The following is a 20,980-nucleotide window of genomic DNA, read 5'->3' as shown; positions in this document are numbered from 1 at the left end:
TTTATTTATCGCACCGTCGCACAGAGGTGACGTCACATAGTTATATACTAACGTCGCACTAAAGTGAGGTCACAATAGCGTAGCGGCAGCACGCAGCTTCGCCATTTTCACAGTTCTTTGTGCGCTACTGTCTGCTAACAGTTTGTGTTTTTTATCGAGCGATTCTTCGCCTCGGGTTTTAATTAATTGGTAAAAATGCAAGGAAACAGAGGCCCCCAGCACAACCACGGGTCTAACCGCCCGGGGGAGCAGAAAAAGCCCGGAGGAACAAACACAAACGGCCAGCAGCCCGAGCCCAGCGATCAAACCAAGCCCAACGAGGCCTTAACCCTGGACCTGCAGAGCTTCAGGAAGCCCGGGGAGAAAACCTTCACCCAGCGCAGCAGGCTGTTTGTAGGAAACCTGCCAACCGGAATTACCGAGGAGGATCTCGAGAAGCTGTTTGAAAAGTACGGCAATGCCAGTGAAATCTTTATCAACAAGGAAAGAGGCTTCGGCTTCATCCGGCTGGAGACCAGGATCATAGCAGAGATTGCTAGAGCCGAGCTGGATGATACTCCATTCAGAGGCAGGCCCATACGGGTGAGGTTTGCAACACACGGTGCTGCTTTGGCTGTGAGAAATCTGCCCGAGTTTGTGTCCAACGAGCTGCTGGAGGAGGCCTTCGCCGTCTTTGGGCAGATAGAAAGAGCTGTGGTCATAGTGGATGACCGAGGGAGGCCCACGGGGAAGGGAATAGTGGAATACACCTCAAAGCCAGCTGCAAGAAAGGCTTTGGATAAGTGCAGTGATGGTGCCTATCTCCTCACAGCATTCCCTCGCCCTATTACAGTGGAGCCTATGGAACAACTTGATGAGGAGGAGGGACTGTCAGAAAAAATCATTAACAAAAACCAGCAGTATCACAAAGAGCGTGAGCAGCCACCAAGATTTGCTCAGCCGGGCTCCTTTGAGTACGAGTATGCCATGCGTTGGAAGGCCCTGATGGAGATGGAGAAGCAGCAGTATGAGATGGTAGAACGCAACATGAAGGAGGCTCAGGAGAAGCTGGAGGCTGAGATGGAGGCAGCCAGACACGAGCATCAAGTGATGCTGATGAGGCAGGACCTGCTGAGGCGGCAGGAGGAGCTGCGGAGGATGGAGGAGCTCCACAGTCAGGAGGTGCAGAAGAGGAAACAGGCTGAGCTCCGGCAGGAGGAGGAACGCCGGAGGAGAGAGGAGGAGATGAGGATGCGCAATGAGGAGATGCTGAAGAGGCAGCAGGAGGGCTTCAGAGGCAACTTCTCTGAAAACAGGGAGCAAGACATGAGGATGCACATGGGCAGTCATGGGATGAACAGAAATTCGCTGGGTGGCAGTTCTGGTCCTACTGGTACTCCAGGCATGGCTGCCGAGAATACTCCAATGATGCCGGGGTCAGGAAACAACAACATGCCTGGAGGTCAGAGCGGCTTCCCAAGAGGCCTCCCTGGGCCTGGAGACTATGGACCTAACAAGCAACGCAGATTTTGAATCACATGTCTATTACTTCCTTTTTCATACTCACTGTATTTTAAAGTTCAGGTAGTGAGTGTTACTTTTTGAACTTTGAAAATTGTTGCATGTATTTCTTTTTTACCTTTTTATTTGTACATTTTGAGTTATGTCTCTAGTACTAAAATGTCATAACTTTCCAAATGAGCCATGAATTTTCTTTTAATTTTCACCGTTAGTCTATTTTTCATAGGGATAGCAGATGTTTTGTGTCCTGGACATGTTGACTTTTCTGGAATAAATTCATGATTCCCTAAGAAGTTTGTTTAATATTTCTGCATGGAGCCAAATATGTCACCATAAACACAAGGTTTATCTACATTTTGGTCCCATACTTAGGGAAAGTCTCACTCTGGTTCTTGATTCTGTGTATTATCACAGCTGTCAGCTTGATTCCTGCTATTGAATAGCGTATTGATTTTTAAACACTGTGGCACTGATGAATCAATGGCCTGAGTTACATTTCCAAGCAGGGTTGAAAAATAATGGTGGGGGCTGGTGAGCGAAGCAAATCTAACAGCCACTAATATATTTTAGCAAAATTTGGTTGGGGACTGGTGCTAATTTCCAACAATGATAACAAGGCAGCATATAAAGTCACATTAATAACTATCTCCATTAAGTCAGGAAGAAAATGGTGCAAAATAGTCATGAAAATTAAAGAATGAGCAGTTAAAGTTGTTATCATATGTTGCTGTATTTATACTTTTACACAGCTGCAGCTAATATTTAAAGAAATTTAATGAGATGCATTGACAGTAATGTTATATTTTTGATTATTATTGTCAATACCTGCTGATGTGAATATCTAAATTTAACCTGATGGATTATTGGTTTATTGGGCTCAGCTGTGTTTATCCTGCTGTGATACATTTATGAAAGGGGTCAGTTGGTTCTACAGTGATGCAAGGCAGTAATTGTAATATTTGGAGGGACAGGGGGGCTCATCACAGACCTGTCAGATGTTACACACACACACACACCCCAATGCTGACTCCATGGCTATAGCTTTGCAGTGATTTCACCTCAAGTTAGCGAGCATAGCAACCAATAGCTGTCCTGTTATTTTATAACAGGAAAATCACAGGTGTAGTTGATGCCAATAATGGCTCTAATACACTTGGGTGTGCCACAGTTAAAGCGTACTGGAACGATGGCAACATAAAGTGAGTGCTGTTTAAAAAGGCCTTGGTGCTTCCTGATTTTTATGGAAGCCTGACTCCCTGGGTAAATCACCACCTACCAAACTAGATGCTTCGTGACTCATTCACCATCTAGTTAAGGAGGAAGCTGAATGAATTTGTGATCACTGAGTGAAGAACAAAGCAAACGCTCCTGCCCACACAGTCTGAAGTGACACAGAGTAGTGACACCTGCATACCTACACAGTGACAACACATAAACAATGTGTCACAGCTTACTGAGTAATGACACAAAAGGAAGGAGGGTGTTTACTTTAAATTGGCAGCAGGAGAAATGTCTGATTCAGACATGCTTTTTTTTGTATCCTGCTCAATAAACATGATGGAAGAGGCTCACCACATCAGAAAATTACAGGTGCTGTCAAGTAAGTTTTCCACCATGAGTTTCATGCACAGCTCTGTGAATTAATTTACCCAGAGGTTAAAGATCAAAGCCTGCTCAAAAGATGATCAGAAGCCTGTGAATCACAGTACCGATCCATGCCCTGCCAGCAGTGAGTATTTGAGTTTCATGAAGAAGCCCCTCATCTAGTGACCTGTTGAGATGAAACCCAAACAGAAATAGCATGCAGAGAAAGTCTGGTTTGTAAACAAGGGCTGTGTCAATAGAAGCAGCCTTAAACTGTTTAGGCTTGTATAATAGCCGTACAGTTGCAGCCTGCATGTGCCGGGTGAGGGCAGTGACAAGAGCCAGGTTATGCTGTAGTACTTTTGTGTCGCTCTGGCTGGACAGCTGCTCAGTACAAACCAAACATCCAAACTAAAATTAAAAAAAAATAAAGTCAGGAAAGTGACAGTGGTATTTGAGATCAGCTGATTGCCAAGGTCTTTCCAAGGAAACTATCCTTCACCCGTATAAGAGTCCAAAAAGTCAAGACCATCTTGCAGCACAATGACAGCTCCATAAATGATGATTGATAAGGACATGGATCATAAAGAGGGAAAAGTGTGTATTATCAGGAGGTAAGATCAGCAAAGTCTTAGAGAAAAATGGTTGAGATGAGCACTTTTAAACACTGTACTTTGACAGATAGATGGCAAAAGATTTTCTACAGATCTCTGTAAAACTATTCTTTTTATATCGATCACACCTCTGAGCCTGCACGCTAGAAGAACACTGTGATCTAGCAGATATTCGTCACCAGTTATTCCAAAATTCTTGTATACCTCTCCAGTTTATACTAAGATGACAAAACAAAGTGGGAGTAAAATAATCGATTGCTAAATAAAGAGTAGAAATTAATTTAATAACACACACACACCACAAAATGGAAAGGTTCCCCCAAAATTATGTAATTAATTAAACTGTACTGTTGCACTTTTGTTGGAACTTAAATGTCTATAATCTGTTATGAATTTATTAAGACTCACAGCACTAACCTCCTTTGTTCTCTCTTTGAAACTCAATGAAAAACTTGTGTGGAGGTTTTTAAGTGATCAAATTATAATGATAATGTTTAATACTCAGTCCATAGTGATGTAGATTGTATTTCAAAGGGACAAAAGAACACCAGTATAATACAATGCGATCAAGTACAGCCTAAACAAAAATGCAACATTGTCATGGTAAACATAAGGTATGTATTTATCTGAAGCAAAATTACTCTTTTGTGAAAAGCTGTCCTAAAAACGGTGTCATACCTTTGCATAAATATAACATCTGTTATTTGTGGAGCTGTTGTCAAATCTTGAATATTTGATATGCAAAGCGCAAAATGTAGTGGCACACATTCAAACCTAGCCTCTACCCATTGTTTTTCTGGCTTTTTAGGAAGCATCTCTTTCAGAAATACAGATACGTGCTGAATTTTTTCGAAAGGATTTATGAATGGGTGAGTCCCTGGCACATAAGGAAACAGGCTCTTATAAAGAATCGGTGCCAGTACACTGTGCACCTCTCCATGTAATAAAACAGACCAGGAATAAACTAATCAAGAGATGACTAGAACAACAAACAAAAAAAATTGTAATATGTATTGTAATGTTGTTGGTCTGGGTAGTTTAAATGAACTATGGTATCATGTTATCATGTTTTCTAAACCTATAAATACTTTTAAAAACCTTATTTCATTCAATTTTATCCGTCCTCCATCCTCCCTTTTTAAAACTCAAGAAAAACTTGTGTGGAGCTTTTATTTAAGATGTTAAAATAATTTAGCAACAAGAGTTTTTAAGTACTCAACCTATATTTGTTGATTTGTGTAAGCCTGTCCAGGGTGTACCCTGCCTCTTGCCCAATGTCAGCTGGGATTGGCTCAGGCCCCCATCGTGACCCAAGGATAAGCAGTTATGGATAATGAGTGAATGAATGAATGATTTGAAATACTTAGTTCACTTTGATGTAGATTTTATTTTAAATGGACAATGAGAACAACAAAAGGAATACCTGTAAAACTGAATGCAATAAGATACGCCATCACAAATAACCATGACTATAATGAACATATAGCATTAAAGGTCTAGTGCAGTAGTTCCTAAACCTTTTCCTAAAGGGAACCCTTTTCTAGTATTGAATAAACTGCCAACCCCTGAATAAGTGACATGTTTTATGGATATATTGTATTCAATACATAACATTGATTGTACAGAACAACTGATAAACTGCAATACCTGCAGGAAGTTTTTATAAAATGAGGAATTTGGGTTTTTGATGAAATTTGATTATTTCCACAATTCTCTGTATTTTTGGTTTTATATTTATTTATTTATTTTTGACAAATTCAGTGTTTTCTTCTCCCTGCTGTTTGGCCATTATTCTATCGGCTCTTTGGTTGTTTCAACTGCGTACTTTTCTAATGCAGGATGAGACTTTTTAGCAGACAGTGAAGAATGTGACTATAGCTCGTGTTCAGGTCTTCACTGGTCTTTATTCAACTGTGAAACAGTAATTCTAGTTTTTATTGAAGTTTATATCTAAATAATAATTCAGAATTTAAAGAATATTAATTTCATTTAGTTTTCTTCACAGACATGAATAAAATGCTGGGATGTAGGCCTACTGTATTAAAAAAAAGTTTTCTTACACCCCTTAAAAAACCAAGACAGCCTTGTGCCGCCCCCATTTAAACCTAGTCTATGCCCTTTGGATTTCTGAAGTGATTTCTTGTGATTTCTTTCAAACATCCAAAGGTTTACTGAATCTTGTAAAATCAATTTATGAATGGGCAGACTCCCTTGCCAAAGTGGAGATAGGCAGGCATAAAGAATAGGTGCAGTACACCATGTCCTGCAGAAGAGCCAGGTAAAACACTACATAGAAGAAGTAGGAACTTTAAGTTTAATATTACTTACCAATATTTCAGTGCTGCACAACCAATGTTACAATACTTAAGTGGACAAATAGATGGTAATGCAGATAAATCACATGATTTTAACTTTTGGTATGAATAGCATAACAGTTTTTGGTTTGCTGGCTAAGTTACAAAATTCTGCACAATGTCGTGTCTTATCAGTAGAGAAAGAACAAAGAACATCACCATATCTGCCCCATTTCTTCTTGTCTTTTTAACCATCTCTGTTTATCACTAATTGAGATGCTCATGCACCTTCGCCCTGATAGCTCTGATGCACTAGAGGCATGATCGTGGACCCTTGGTTGAGAGTTTTATCTCAGCCGTGACCTTGACATGTGATAACAACATAATTACAAAGTGGATTTGATATTGTAGGATGTGATCCAGGAAGTGATTAGTCACGTTGGCTTGGCTTGGCAGCCTGTTATCATCTTCAGGCTGTCACCAGGTTTGATGTGGGGTGGAAAAAAAAACACAATTAAAAGAAAACTCTATGTCAGAAAGACCTTTATCAGGGACATTATCAGAGATAGTTCTCTCCCCTACAGATCAGATCTGTACATAGCAGTGTCACTTAACTGATGGTCTAAAGTTCACGTTCAGGAATGACATGTTCAGTGAACGGATTGATCGATTCAGGGCAACCAATGTCTGTACGTTCCTCAACAGAAACACCAAAAGTCACGGAGGGCCAGTAAAAATATATGACTCAAGATATATGTTAGCAAAGAGCTGGGTGCGGTTGTTATATCGGATTTTCCTGTAGTTTCTCCCTCTGCTTTGGATCTCCCAGCAACTGTATCAAAATCTCCCCAGTGTTAATTATCAGACAGAGGAATTGGCCATCTGTAGCTGTGATTGGCCAGCTGCAGCATCAGACCAGATAAGAAACGTGTGACATCACAAGAGTGGTGACAACGGACATGTCCTGATGTTTCTCCTTTCCCAACCCTAACACTGTTAGACAGACAGACGGACGGGCTGACAATAGGAGAGTCCTTCTCTCACTGTCTTACTTTGTCTAATGTATCTTCAAACAGGGCAGCAGTGATTAATATACACTCCATTACATACTGCACCTGAGGACTTTGACTCTTCTCTTGCTGACAGATATTCAGGAATCATGGTCCGCATCTCAACCCTGATCACTTTTCTGACTTGTATGGTAAGTTGGTCTGGTGATTTTTCTTTGTTGAGTTCAAGTTCAAGTTCAGGTTCAAGTTCAAGTGCTTCATTTGTCACATGTACGCATACCGCGAAATGAAAAAGGAGGCAGCAATCTGCTCTGTGCAAGCCGACAATAGAAGCACACTTAATAAATATTAAATTTGTAAGAATAAATACAGGACCCTGTATCCAAATTTTGTTTCCGTCAGCAGCATAATGACCTCACACTGCTTTATTCTCATATTCTAGTATTAAAACCTTAATAGACTTTTATCTGATCCGTGACAACAATTGAAGTTGAAGAATACATATAATTGCTTTTGTAAACAAAATACTAAATCAATCTAATCCCTTACAGCTACGAGGAAATGTTGCAATTAAACGGTAGGCTAATTATGGATCCAGATGTTAGTAACAGTAGTAGTAGTAACAGTTGACAATTTGTTCCGTCAGTAAAGCATCATAAATGTCAAAGCTAAAATGACAGTTGAGGGCTTTGTCTCATCTTTGTATCTGAAGCAAAGGTAAGTGTTCACAGAGCTAAGAGCTACAGCGTTTAGTCTCGTAGATAAATGTTTCCTTAGATAAAACGTCTTCTGTGGTTGTAAACTCAACTGTGTGGAAGATATTAAACACCTATACAAATTATAACACGTATTTCATTTTTACATGAAAATGAATCACATATTACGATGTGTATCATAGGTGTGGTTAGCACTGTCACCTCACGGCAAGAGGGTTGAGGCTGCACATAGGTGTGACTGTGAGCACAAATGGTTGTCTGTCTCTGTAGTCCCTTTTCCACTGCACAAAAAACACTAACAACTGCTAATATCTGTCTTTTTAATGTAATGGGAAAAGTTACAGTCGGTATTCACACCCTGGTTAAATGACTCTGCCGTAATCACAGGTATTTATTGGCCCCGGCTCCGATAGGCAATGATGGAAACATAGTATCGATCCAAATTAGTCTGCACTGAGTTTGAAAGAGAGACTGAATAAGTAAGATATATTAAAAAGGAAGAACCTGTATTGCACGTGTTTAAAAAAACCCACATACATGCATTTATTTTAGTGGAAAAGGGGGTAGCCTATATGTGTCAGTCCTGTGTTAATCTGGCGACTTCTCCAGGGTGTACCCTGTCTCTCGCCCAGTGTCAGCTGAGATTGGTTTCAGCCCTCCCCACAACGATAATGAGGATGAGTGGTTACAGAAAATGGATGGAATGTATATTGCAGCTCACTTCATCTGATTTGTTTTTTTGTTCATTTAGGCATTTAAAATCTTCCGTACAACTGAGAGTTCTAAAGAAATAGTAAATAAGATATTTGTATAAAGTAATCTAATGTAAAACTGGTTGTCATTTTTAAAAGATGACATTTCAAAAGCAACACTCCTAGCCATGTTAGAAACGTATTACTAGATTGTCTGTTTTCATTCTTCATAGTAATCAAAGTGTTAAATTTACAGTTGCAGGGTCCAGTTATTTATTTTCGGTTTTTGATTTTGGTTGTTGTATAAAGACTGAAATAAATTTTACACAATACATGTTACGACAGTCTACATTGTGTTTGGCTTACTCACTCAAGTTTAAGCCAATGTATGTATCTTTTTATCACACAGTTGTCAACCAAAGTCCTTTTATAAATATGAAAAAGTCATTAAAAATAATGGTTATGCCAACAAAAAAGAATAAAGTTAAAACACAAAAATATCAATCGCCGGAAACTTCTAATAGTGAGGACCGTATGGATAAATAATTTTACCATTTTACTATTATATACTATTAAAGCAAACTGTTTTTAATTTAACATTTAGTTTACAAAGTCTTGATAAAGATGAAAAAAAGAGACTTTATGAAAAGCTTATTATTAAAGAGTGTATTTAATATGAAAATAGTGTAATTGATTTTTGTATATTATATTCTTCTGCAGATGTGGGCTGTGGTTGTAATCAACCTTGAACACTGATCAAATGCAATGCATTTTAATCTAAATATAATTGATTGAACCTTGTCTGTTTAATTTATCTAACAGTTGTGTCCCACTAAACATAACTACAGTGTTTCATTGTAAAACATGGAGACAGATAGTGCTTACAAACTTTACATACTATACTTTCAAATGATCATATAAAATGTAAAGAGTTTTTGTTGAAATCTCTTGACTTGTCCCAAGTGTGCCTTCTTCTTCACTTACAACCTAATGTGGTTTCCCCGACTGTGATTATTTGTGACAACTTTGTTTTCTGTGCAGGTGCTCTCTGAGGCCCAACATGAAGCAGGCTACTGTGCTTTCTATGAGGAATGTGGTCGTAACCCATCACTAGGGGAGACCCTCATCCCCCCTATTGTCCCTTGTTTAAACTACAGCAGTGCCCGAGCCATTAAAGGAGAGCACTACAAGAAACTCAAACAGGTCTGTGGGTCCAGCTTAATGTTTAAATGAAGCAGAGAACATGACTGAATAAAATATGGTAGAGTAGTTTTTTTCTTGAGAAATCAATTTTTAAAAGTATTCATTTGACAAGAAGTGAGTTCATGTTTGAGTCTGTCAGTTTGTAAAACAGCAGCTGTTCTTGCTGCAGGTGTGTCCCATGTTGGATCGTGGAGAGGGCAACACATTCGCCTGCTGCTCCATCAAACAGCTGTCATCCCTGGAAATGAGTCTGACCCTGTCCAAGGCAGTGCTGGTCCGCTGCCCTTCCTGTGCTGAGAACTTTGCCCATCTGCACTGTATCAACACCTGCAGCCCCAACCAGAGCCAGACAGTTAAAGTCACAAAGGTCATGAACGTCACCAGCCTGGGCAAGACACGGAAGGCCGTGGTAGGTTATCAGGCATTCATCAGCACCACCTTTGCAGACGCTTCCTTCCAGTCCTGTAAGAATGTCCGGATTCCCGCCACAGGAGGCTTCGCCATTGCTACCATGTGTGGTCGGTATGGCGCCAAGCTGTGCACCCCCCAGCGTTGGTATGACTTCCAGGGGGACTCCAGTAATGGCCTGGCTCCACTGGATATCGACTTCCAACTGATAAAAGAAGGAGACACCGCGGGTCTACCAGAAGGCGTAGTTGCCTACAATGGACGTGCTCTTAAGTGTAATGAGAAGACGCCATCTGGAGGTCAGGTCTGCTCCTGCCAGGACTGCCAAGAGTCATGCCCGAAAGTGCCGCCTCCCCCATTGCCCCGCGGCCCCTTCAAACTGCTGGGGACGGACGGCTTCCTCATAATTTCAATCATCTTATTCTGTCTCCTGTTATTAGCCTTTCTTTTCTACCTTGCTGTGTCTTACCTGGTGAGGTCTCAGAAAAGAAAGGATGAAGAGAAAGGAAAGAGGAAGGGGAAAGGCAAAGACCAGAACAGTAATGATGTGACTCGGCAGGTCATTGATCCGTCAGAGGTGACATGCGCTGAAAGGAACAGCCTGGCTGCTCAAGCTTTCCTAAGCTTAAAATTTCGGCGCTGGGGAACCCTCATGGCCTCTTACCCTCTCACGGTTAGTTTAATTCACAAAAGTTATTTTAACCAGTAAAACATGCCAGGCATTGATACAGACCTCTGCTTTTTGTTTTACTTCGCTGCAAACACTAGCTGCCGTTTACAGCTTGTCATCCTAGATTAAGTAAGGCTGTAGCAACAAAACATCTGAGTGTATTGACTGAGCAGGATTGAATTTTAATTTTCATGAATTCATCTTTTCATTTGCAACAAGAGGATGTCTCTTTCAAAAGTTACATAACCTTGCTTTAAAGCAAATTGTATGTAGAATTTGAAAATTTCTCACTTTTTTGCACCCCCATGTTAGTATCATTGTTTGTGTTGGGGACACTGAGAGGAAAACTGGCTTAGAGCAAAGCAGAGTACAGACATTATTACAAGAACTGTGTCATCATCTTCATTTAAGGTGCTCCTGTTGTCGGCTATAGTTGTGGCTGCCTTCTCTGCTGGCCTCAAGTCCATTCAACTCACCACTGATCCCGTCGAGCTGTGGTCTGCTCCCAACAGCCGTGCCCGCCAGGAAAAAGAATTCCACGACACGCACTTTGGCCCCTTCTTCAGGACAAACCAGCTAATCTTGACAGCACCAGGCAAAAAAGGCCACATTTATGACTCTTTGCTGTTTGGACCACAGAACTTCAGTGGGCTTGTATCCAAAGAGCTCATCATTGAACTGCTGGAGCTACAGACACGAATCCGGGTAAAGAGCCCAGAATCTTAGAAGTTAACAGTATTTACAAAAGCTCGCCATATGATTTTACCACATTGATGTGTCTTTTATGCCAATTTTAGAATATTGAGTTCTGGTCAGAGGATCTGAACCGCACAGTGACTCTAAAGGATGTGTGTTTTGCACCGCTGAACCCATCCGACCCCTCCCTGACGGATTGTGCAGTCAACAGCTTGCCACAGTACTTCCAGAACAGCCTAGACAACATTAACGCCAAGGTGAATATGACAGAGCTGGGGGTCACCAAAGAGGTGGACTGGAGAGACCACTTAGTCTACTGCCTCAAGTAAGGATTTATCAGATGGAATTTCACATCAGGCTGGAAATTTATCTGCAACTGTTCAGGAGCTTTAACATGACCTTCCCTTCTTCCATCTCTTCTCTAGCTCTCCCCTGTCCTTCAAAGACATCACTGATTTAGGTATGAGCTGCATGGCTGATTATGGAGCTCCAGTCTTCCCCTTCCTGGCCGTGGGAGGCTACGAGAGTGAGTTCACCAACATCATTTACACACAAAATACCTGAACAATAAACCCAAAAGGGCAATTCGCTTGAACATTATACGTCTTGCTTTTCCCAGATGACGACTTCACCAACGCTGCAGCTTTCATCCTGACCTTCTCTCTCAACAACTACGATCGCAGCAACCCTAAGTTCAAAGTGGCTATGCAGTGGGAGACAGAGTTTCTTAAAATTGTCCAGGACTACCAGAAGAACCCAGCCTCCAACTTCACCTTTGCATACATGGCAGAGGTAGAGAAAAATATGGAATCTCATGAAGCATATTATATGTCTGTCACATAGCAAAAACATTCACAAGTTTTACATTTCAACTAAGAAATTTGGGTTGATTTTGTGATTGGCAATTGTTGTTCTAAGTGATCAGTAGCCAGGGCGTCTTGGTGGCAAACTTGCATTTCCTAGGATGGTGAAGGCATTACCTTCCCTGCTCTGCTTTTCTCTGCCTCTGACTGGCTAACCTTAACCCTAACCAATCCCACACCTCTTGCCTAAACCTAACAAACCTAGTCAACAAAGGTGACAAGTACAAGCCAGTCAGAGGGAGAGTAGGGTGGGTCATGCCTTTGCCGTTCTGGGAGATGTAAATTCCTACAATGTAAAAACGTAAATTAGCGTCCTGGTGGCTGAGGGTTTTTAGGACCCTGACCACGTGATCTCAATGTCCTTGGTTTGAGTCCGCCCAGGGACCTTTGTTGCATGTCATCCCTTATCTCTCTCTACCTTTATCCTCCCTGCTCAACATCACCCCATATCTAAATTAGGTAAAATGCTTTTTCAAAAGACGTGTGGAATTCTCCTCACTGTTTCTATCCCCTCACTATTTTAACTCTCATGCCCCTGATCCTTTTCTTCTCTCTGGCCTCTCCCTTGCTCTACAGAGGTCTCTGGAGGATGAGATTAATCGAACAACAGCAGAAGATATTCCCATCTTCATGATCAGCTATGCTGTAATCTTTGTGTACATTGCTGTGGCACTGGGGGAGTATTCTTCATGGAAGCGCATACTGGTAAGACTTAGCCTTTATTTTAATACAGTATTCCACATTCTCAGCTTTTTTTGCCACTCACAGATGGTTGGTCCACCTCTTTGGTCCAGGCTATTCAACAATTACTGGATGGACTACCAATAATTTTTGCACAGACATTCCTGCTTATGACACTTATGATCCCCTGACATTTACTCAAGAGCCACCATGAGGTTCACGTTAATGGTTTCATCCCATTCTGGATGATCTGTAACAACTGATCTTTTTAATACTTTGGTATATAACCAGTTACCAACAAAACCAACAACATTCCTTCCAGGCTCAGCTGTCATTTGTGTTAACCTATAGTAAGCTGCATGCTACACTACGTTGGTATTACTGCTAAAGCATGACAGTATGTTAACATTGCCATTGTGGGCATGTTGATGTTAGCTTAAGCTCTTCGCACCATCGGGCCTAAGTACAGACCCCCCCCAGTCTGGTTAAACTGTTGCTTCATATGTTTTTTTTACTATAAAAACAGAGGTATGCAACATGTGCCTGGGATACGATAAGCCTCTACCAAGAAAGTAAAATTGTTGAAACAGTACTTATCACATACACGATAAGGAGAGACTGCTGTAGTATGGCTGCGTCAGCTATATAGTGCTTATCTCTGCTGTAACTCCCATGGGTTTATTGGCCAAGAAGTTATACAATACAGAAGAAATGATACAGCAGGAGATACAGTATGCAAAAGGTTCACTGAGTTTAAAGACATCTAGATTCTTATCTCTGCATTTTGCAGGTGGACTCCAAGTTTCTGGTGGGTCTGGGTGGGATCCTGGTGGTCGGCTGTTCTGTCCTGGCCTCCATGGGCTTCTACTCTTGGATTGGTATCCCCTCCTCACTGGTCATTCTGCAGGTCGTGCCTTTTCTGGTGCTCGCTGTTGGAGCTGACAACATCTTCATTTTTGTTCTAGAGTACCAGGTGTGTAGATCTGTGAGCACCATGAATGTACAGTATGGCTGGCAAGAAATGCATATTGGTTTTAGTTATGTTACCCTACTCTTCTTAACCATTTCAGAGAGATGCACGGAGGCCGGGAGAGAAGAGAGAGGAGCACATTGGTCGTGTCCTTGGAAACGTAGCTCCCAGCATGCTTCTGTGCAGTCTCTCCGAGTCTGTCTGCTTTTTTCTAGGTAAGAACTTTTTGCAAAAACTACGTCCACATAGCTCTGTGCATGTGTAAGGAGGGAGCATCAAGTTTCAATACAATGCATTAATCTCTGTATCTGTTCTGCTACCTAAGGGGCCTTGTCCACCATGCCAGCAGTGAAGTCCTTTGCTCTGTATGCTGCTCTGGCTGTGCTTATGGACTTCATCCTCCAGATGACAGCCTTTGTGGCCCTGCTGTCCCTGGATGCCCGGCGCCAAGACAACAATCGCTGTGAACTGCTCTGTTGTGTAACAGTGTCAACCATGCATCCCAACAAGCCAAATGAGGGCTTCCTGCTGCCCTTCATGAGGAAATATTACGCCCCTGTCCTACTGCACCGTTACACCAGAATCATAGTGGTAAAGTTTCTAACACTTTAGTTATGACATAAGACATAAGAAAATTATTTTCAATCTGTGGTCTCTGGTGTGTCTTTAAAGTTAAATCCAAGGCTCCCATACACAAACATGTATTTGCTTATCACATAGAGAGGCCCTTTAACTGGATATTTGTTGAATACATTCTGTCCTGTGCTTTCCTTAGATGGTGGTTTTCATCTTCATGCTTTGTGGATCCTTATTCCTCATGTTTAATGTGACTGTGGGGCTGGATCAGGAACTGGCTATGCCTAAGGTCAGTAAGCACTGCTACAGAAACACAAACACCTGCACACTCCCCTTTCAATGTAACCTAACAAACATTATTCTGTTTTTGATGCAGGGCTCTTACATGCTGGACTACTTCCAATACCTGTACAAATACTTTGAAGTCGGAGTCCCTGTTTACTTTGTAACAAAAAAGGGCTTCAACTTCAACACTGTGGAGGGCATGAATGCAGTCTGCTCCAGCGTAGGCTGTGATCAGTTCTCACTCACCCAGAAGATTCAGTACGCCACCAACTACCCTGATCTGTGAGTTTTTTCATTTATAGGTTGTTGACGGGTTATACACTTTTACCTGGTCTTGACAACACATGGCTGCTCAGCTTAACTCTACATCAACCACTTGCTTTTCTCAGTCCGGGGAAGGGTGGTTTTCTGCGTTTGTCCTTCAAATTATTATTTTTCACTGACAGATCCTTGAACCTCCTGATATCATGGTAGCAACCTCTTACATACTAGCAATCAGATCAGTTAATGATGAACTTGGTTACATGAAAGCCGCTGAGCAGATAACGGGTGCCTCTGGGTGATCATGCCAGCCATAGAGAGCAAACACCCAAAACATCCCCTACAATTACTGCCTTTATTCTATTCAAACCATTGTGTTATGGTTATGACCAGGTTGATTAATGGGAGCGATAAACCTTTTTTGTCTGTATATAGTTTCCATTAAACAGATAATGTGTGCTGCACAAATGAATTCCAACACTTACAGTAGAGAATTATATGACACATCTGACATGTCATTATGATATATAGTATCAATAAATCACTTAAAGCAATTGTGACAGATGGATTATATTACAGCGCACATTTGTTTCCGTTAGATAAGAAGGATCGCTGACTGATTATTAGTTGCTTGCTGGCAAAGCTCTTTTCATAAAGGGGGACTTGCCAGAACTATATTAGCCTACTATATGAAAGTGAAAGATGTGAACTAAAAAAGGCAATTGTGCTGGTTAAGAAATATATTCAATTTCCTGGAAGGGTTCACTTTTTCAATGCATGCTAAAATTAGGTCAGATTGTGTTAACTTAAATGTCAGTAATGTGAGTAGGCTATCACTGTCAAAAGTTAAAAGGATAATTGGACATTTCGGGAAATACGCTCATTTACTTCCTTGCCGAGACTTAGAAAAGATTTACAACAATATCATGGCTGCAGCAAGCTGTGTCCTCCCTGTGTCCAGTCTTTATGCTAAACTAAGCTAAATGGCTTTTAGCTGTAGCTTCATTTTTATCGTCCGTACTGTAATGCTGCATTCATTTACCTCGAAAGTCGGAGGTCGGTGCTGGGAATGATGTCACACTCAAGTTGACCATGTTCTAGCAAAAGTTCTAACAAAATCTGCCTACTGCACCTTTACTATTATCCGTACGAGGCGACTAAGGGTTTCACAGAGGGAGCAAGGCCATGGTCTTTTATTAGGGATGTCCCAATCAAGTTTTTTTTTTTTTTACCCCAATCTCAATCAAGTCATTAAAAATTGAGTATCGCCCTGCTCTGATGCAATGCTTCTGTCCTTCCAGATAATACAATTAACAGTGCACACTTCACGGTCATTAAAATCATCAAAATAAATCCACTGTACATGCTTAACAACTGAACAGCTCTGCATTGCTTCTCCTTACTGCTTTTTTTTTTTAACATAAAAATAAAGTATGAAGTAACAAGCCCTCTCTTTTACTTTAAGGGAGTATTCTCCAGTATTTGTTGCTTAATTTGCCTGAGTTATCTGAAGGAACTGTACTCTGTTATGTATTTATTTTTGCCGCCTCTACATCTTTTGCACATCGTTTGCTTGCAGAGCTTTTGTTACACTTGCAGTGGTGTCATAACTGTCAGTGGTGCAACACCATGCACCAACAAGCAAAAAGCAAGATACTCTCTTGTACTGAGCTGAAATAAATCAAGCGCATATTAATAAGATAAATGAGATGAATAATCAGTCTTATACAGAATTTTGCTGTTGTTTATGGTATTTGGGATTTTATCGCAGGCGTGGCTCAGCCCCTGCTGTCACACACACAGGGTGGAGAGACAGATAGCAGGGAGCTGACAGCAGCTCCACCCGTTGCATTGCCGAGCGTGAAATCTTTGTGAGTAAAAACATCTGTGTTACAGCTGACAAAAAAAAACAAAGGATTGGATTGGGCTCAATATAGCTGATCCCAATCAGTAAAAAAAATGCTTGATTGGCCCCAATAGAGATCTTTGATATCAGATTGGGACATCCCTAGTCTTTATGCTATGCTAACCATCTCCTGGCTCCACCTTTACACTAAATGGACAGATAGCACAGTTCATTCTGAGTTAGTATTGATGGATGGACTAAGGGATTGTTGTTTTTGGTCTATTCATGGGACTTGGTGACTATAAGAAAAATATAGAATAACACTTTTATATTTGCATTACAGCCTTCCTTTAACAAACTTTCACTGTGATCTGTAGATCCTACCTGGCTATTCCTTCTAACTCCTGGGTAGATGATTTCATTGACTGGCTAAACCCTGGATCCAGATGTTGTCGTCTGTACGGCTTTGGTCCAAATGCTGGAAAGTTCTGTCCTGCAAGCGAACGTGAGAATCACCACAACGACACACACATTCTTTACTTTGAATTTCCTCATATGATGAAAGACATTACCCTTTTTTTTATTACCACTTACTCTGCCTTTGTGTCTCAATAGCGCCTTTCCGATGTCCCTGGAAGTGTATGGCTACTCCACCAGATGGTGTCCTTAGGCCCACTGTGGAACAATTCAACCGCTTCCTCCCTGACTTCCTGGGTAACAGGCCAGACCTGCAGTGCCCCAAAGGGTGTGTATCATAGCAGCATGTACACACACATAAAGATATCACAACATGAAAACAACAATCTCACTGCTTACTGTCTCTTTTAACAGTGGTCTTGGAGCCTATGACACAGCTGTGGTGAAAGATCTGAGCGGAGAAATTATAGGTGAGCCATCTGACATCATCTTAGAGCAGTCAATGATCTTTCATTGTATTCATAGAAACTGTATGTTAAGTTATCCTTTTCTTTGCTGCGTTTCCAGCCTCTCGATTCATGGCTTACCACACACCTTTAACCAACTCTCAGGAGTTCACTGCTGCGCTGCTGAAGGCCAGAGAGCTGGCCCACAACATTACAATGGGCATGAGGGAAATACCAGGGACCTCTCCTGACTTTGAAGTATTTCCATACACGTACGTACTTTTGTCTCCAGAACTCCCATCTTCTGCTACTCTGTGAATGGTTTTTTTCATAATATACATGGTGATGCTGGTTAAACCTATGCAGTTTGTCATCTCTGATCATTATTTTTCTTCCCTTCTTCCTCTAGGGTGACTAATGTATTTTATGAGCAGTATCTGACCATTGTGCCAGAGGGACTCTTCAACATCTCCTTGTGTCTGCTGCCCACCTTTGTGGTGTGCTGCCTGCTGCTGGGTTTGGATCTGTGCTCCGGTCTGCTCAACCTAATCACCATAATCATGATCATCGTGGACACTGTTGGTGTCATGACACTGTGGGGCATCGATTACAACGCAGTGGCCCTTATCAATCTGGTCACGGTAAGAACGCATCTGTGAAGGGGGTTAAAGAGGCACTCCACTGATTTCACAAATTAAGGTTGTTTTACTTGTCATTAGGAGTGCCACTCACTCTGTGAAGACGGATGTATAATGTCCTCTGTGGTTCTAGAGGGAGCTTTTTAAAGTTGTAAAAAAATGACCTTGATGATGTCATCAGGGTTATCTTGATTTGGGCTTAGAAACTTCAAATTTTGAACGAAAAGTCGAAATTATGAAAAGCTGCATTACAAAGTGGAGGTGTGGATTCTGAAAGACATGGGTGTTCACCAGGCTCTTACCTCATGAAAGATGAGAGAGTTGCATTATGGGAAATGAAGGATCAGGACAAATCAAGATATTTTGCCCTCTGCTGCTCCTATTTTGACCATTTTTTTTTTTAAATCTGTAGTCTATTTTGAGTCCCTAACATTTATGCAAGTACAATATTAATTTGCTACATTTTTTTATTGTACAACTTATATTTTTCCTGTGTCCTGGAGACAATTTATGATGTTATACTTTGTTTTCAGTAAGGCAAGACGTTTATAATTCATATCATATCACCAATCATTTCTATGATCATTTCTTACTTTACTAACTTACATTCTCTATGTCGTTTGCAGGCTGTGGGCATCTCTGTGGAGTTTGTGTCTCATATGACAAGATCCTTCGCACTCAGTGCTAAGCCCACTCACGTAGAAAGAGCTAAGGAGGCTACAGCAAACATGGGCAGTGCAGTAAGTGAACTATAAGGCAGTCTAGAGCACACATTGTTAATCCCACACAAATCTAAAGCAGAAATTTTGAGTAATAAACATCCGGTTTTAGTGCCACAGATTCATTGACTGTGTAAATATACACACAGTAACAGCTGTTAAATATGTTTGTTGTGTAACCTGTAGGTGTTTGCTGGTGTTGCTATGACCAACCTGCCAGGCATCCTTGTGCTGGCGTTTGCCAAAGCGCAGCTCATCCAGATCTTCTTTTTCCGATTAAACCTGGTCATTACACTTCTGGGGATGGCTCACGGACTCATATTCCTTCCTGTGCTGCTCAGCTTCTTCGGTATGTGCTTTACAGGTGCTTGTTTATGTGAACAACAAAGACGTTTGACCAGCTATATTAACAATACAATTCATGTTTCCTTGTCTTAGGTCCTGGTGTGAATAAAGCAATGCTGCTGCAGCTCCAGCAGGACAAAATTAAAGCCAACCAGGAGCTGGAGATGAGAAACAACATCAAACAAATATATGACAACCTGAGCTATGTGGACAATGAGACAATACACAACCCAGACTCCAGTAGACCTTCACAAGTTATAAATAACCAACCAGGGGCGAAAGAGGAGAGAATTGACCGTTTCTGAGCGCCAATAACTGTTCATGCTCGGATGAGTGAATACCTCTGTAAAAAACTGAACAAGGACAGCCACAGAAAAGGACAGAGATAGCGGACAAGGAGTCATGTATTTGGCTCAGTATACAAATCCTTTACTTAACTATGTACCTCAATCAGAAAAGGACCAGTGGGACTGAAGACAACAAAACACTGTTGTGCAATATTTCTGAGCAATGCAAGAGTGGACTGCTGATATGAGTGAACCTCCCTGTCTTAATATAAATAACTATACGTCGGTCCTCACAAGCACTGCAGCTAGGCAAGTTTTAGTTGTTTCAATTGTGGAATTATTCGACAGGAAGTCCACAAATATTCTTGAATCAGTCATTTTGTATTTTTTGTATTGAATGTAATTATTTTGTATGTGTAAATACTTCGTTAGTACTGTTTAGGGTAATTTTAAGGAACACACACTCCACTTTTCATATTATAGTTTCTTCAGTAGCAGTATGGTGGTGTCACTATAAAATGTGCAATCAGTGAAAAAATATAAATGTGTTAAACATTAGGTATTATAATTTTCAAGGTTTTGTTTTAAAGTTATTTATGGTACAAAAAAAACCCCTCAACACACTGGATCCTGCACCATTGAAAAGAGGTCTATGACTGAAAGGTTGTGTGTAATTAAATAAATTATGGAGATTTTAGTATGCATAAGTTTGTATTTATACCACCTCTTAATGCCCTTCCTGCAGCCAGCAAAGTCTTTTAGATGCTGCACACTTTAATGCAATTTGAACTTCTGAAAATTTCCGTTTAATCTGCATTTTCTGTGACACAGAGGATCTGATCATGAGAAATACTGAGTAGAGTCACCCTGTTTATTTTTAGAGAATGCCTCAAGACAATGAGTTGACGAGGCCAGGCTGGAGTTTTTTGGGGTGTTGGCAGGTGGTGGCTTTAAGTTTTCACACACAGGTATGGAACAAAGGTAAAATGCAAAGCACCCACTGTGACATTGATTGTCTTCCATGCAGACCCCATGAGACACACCAACTTACAGATGGCCAGTCTCCCTGGTTTTCCTCATGCACCCCCTGGAATTACCCCAGCAAAGAAAATTACCAAATGTTTAGTAATAAAGAATGACAATCAGTATGTGTGAAACCTTTTGTTCTATGTTAATCTCCGAGCATAGATCCTAATGAACCCTTTTAGGCAACAGAACCCATTTGTCTCAATAACAATACTTTTGGAATGGCAAACAGC

At 41.0% G+C, this 20,980-nt stretch overlaps 2 protein-coding genes across 2 annotated transcripts; both read left to right on the top strand.

Annotated features, from left to right (window-relative positions):
* Nucleotides 1-61: 61 nt before the first annotated feature.
* nono (non-POU domain containing, octamer-binding) lies at nucleotides 62-1,793 on the top strand. The gene has a single exon (XM_049577932.1). The coding sequence runs from the start codon at nucleotides 196-198 to the stop codon at nucleotides 1,510-1,512; it is 1,317 nt and encodes a 438-aa protein (XP_049433889.1). The 5' UTR covers nucleotides 62-195; the 3' UTR covers nucleotides 1,513-1,793.
* A 5,199-nt stretch (nucleotides 1,794-6,992) lies between these two features.
* On the top strand, nucleotides 6,993-20,814 carry npc1l1 (NPC1-like 1). Its single transcript, XM_049579676.1, has 21 exons — nucleotides 6,993-7,193; nucleotides 9,452-9,613; nucleotides 9,783-10,694; nucleotides 11,103-11,396; nucleotides 11,489-11,712; nucleotides 11,813-11,913; nucleotides 12,007-12,179; nucleotides 12,827-12,955; nucleotides 13,722-13,904; nucleotides 14,002-14,116; nucleotides 14,227-14,492; nucleotides 14,677-14,766; nucleotides 14,854-15,044; nucleotides 17,247-17,374; nucleotides 17,485-17,614; nucleotides 17,701-17,756; nucleotides 17,854-18,004; nucleotides 18,142-18,373; nucleotides 18,997-19,110; nucleotides 19,276-19,438; nucleotides 19,528-20,814. The coding sequence occupies exons 1-21, from the start codon at nucleotides 7,152-7,154 to the stop codon at nucleotides 19,737-19,739; spliced, it is 4,068 nt and encodes a 1,355-aa protein (XP_049435633.1). The 5' UTR covers nucleotides 6,993-7,151; the 3' UTR covers nucleotides 19,740-20,814.
* Nucleotides 20,815-20,980: the final 166 nt, after the last annotated feature.

The sequence above is a fragment of the Epinephelus fuscoguttatus genome, linkage group LG6, assembly GCF_011397635.1.
Source record: "Epinephelus fuscoguttatus linkage group LG6, E.fuscoguttatus.final_Chr_v1".
Classification (NCBI taxonomy): Eukaryota; Metazoa; Chordata; class Actinopteri; order Perciformes; family Serranidae; genus Epinephelus; species Epinephelus fuscoguttatus.
This window is presented reverse-complemented; position numbering and strand designations above follow the sequence as displayed.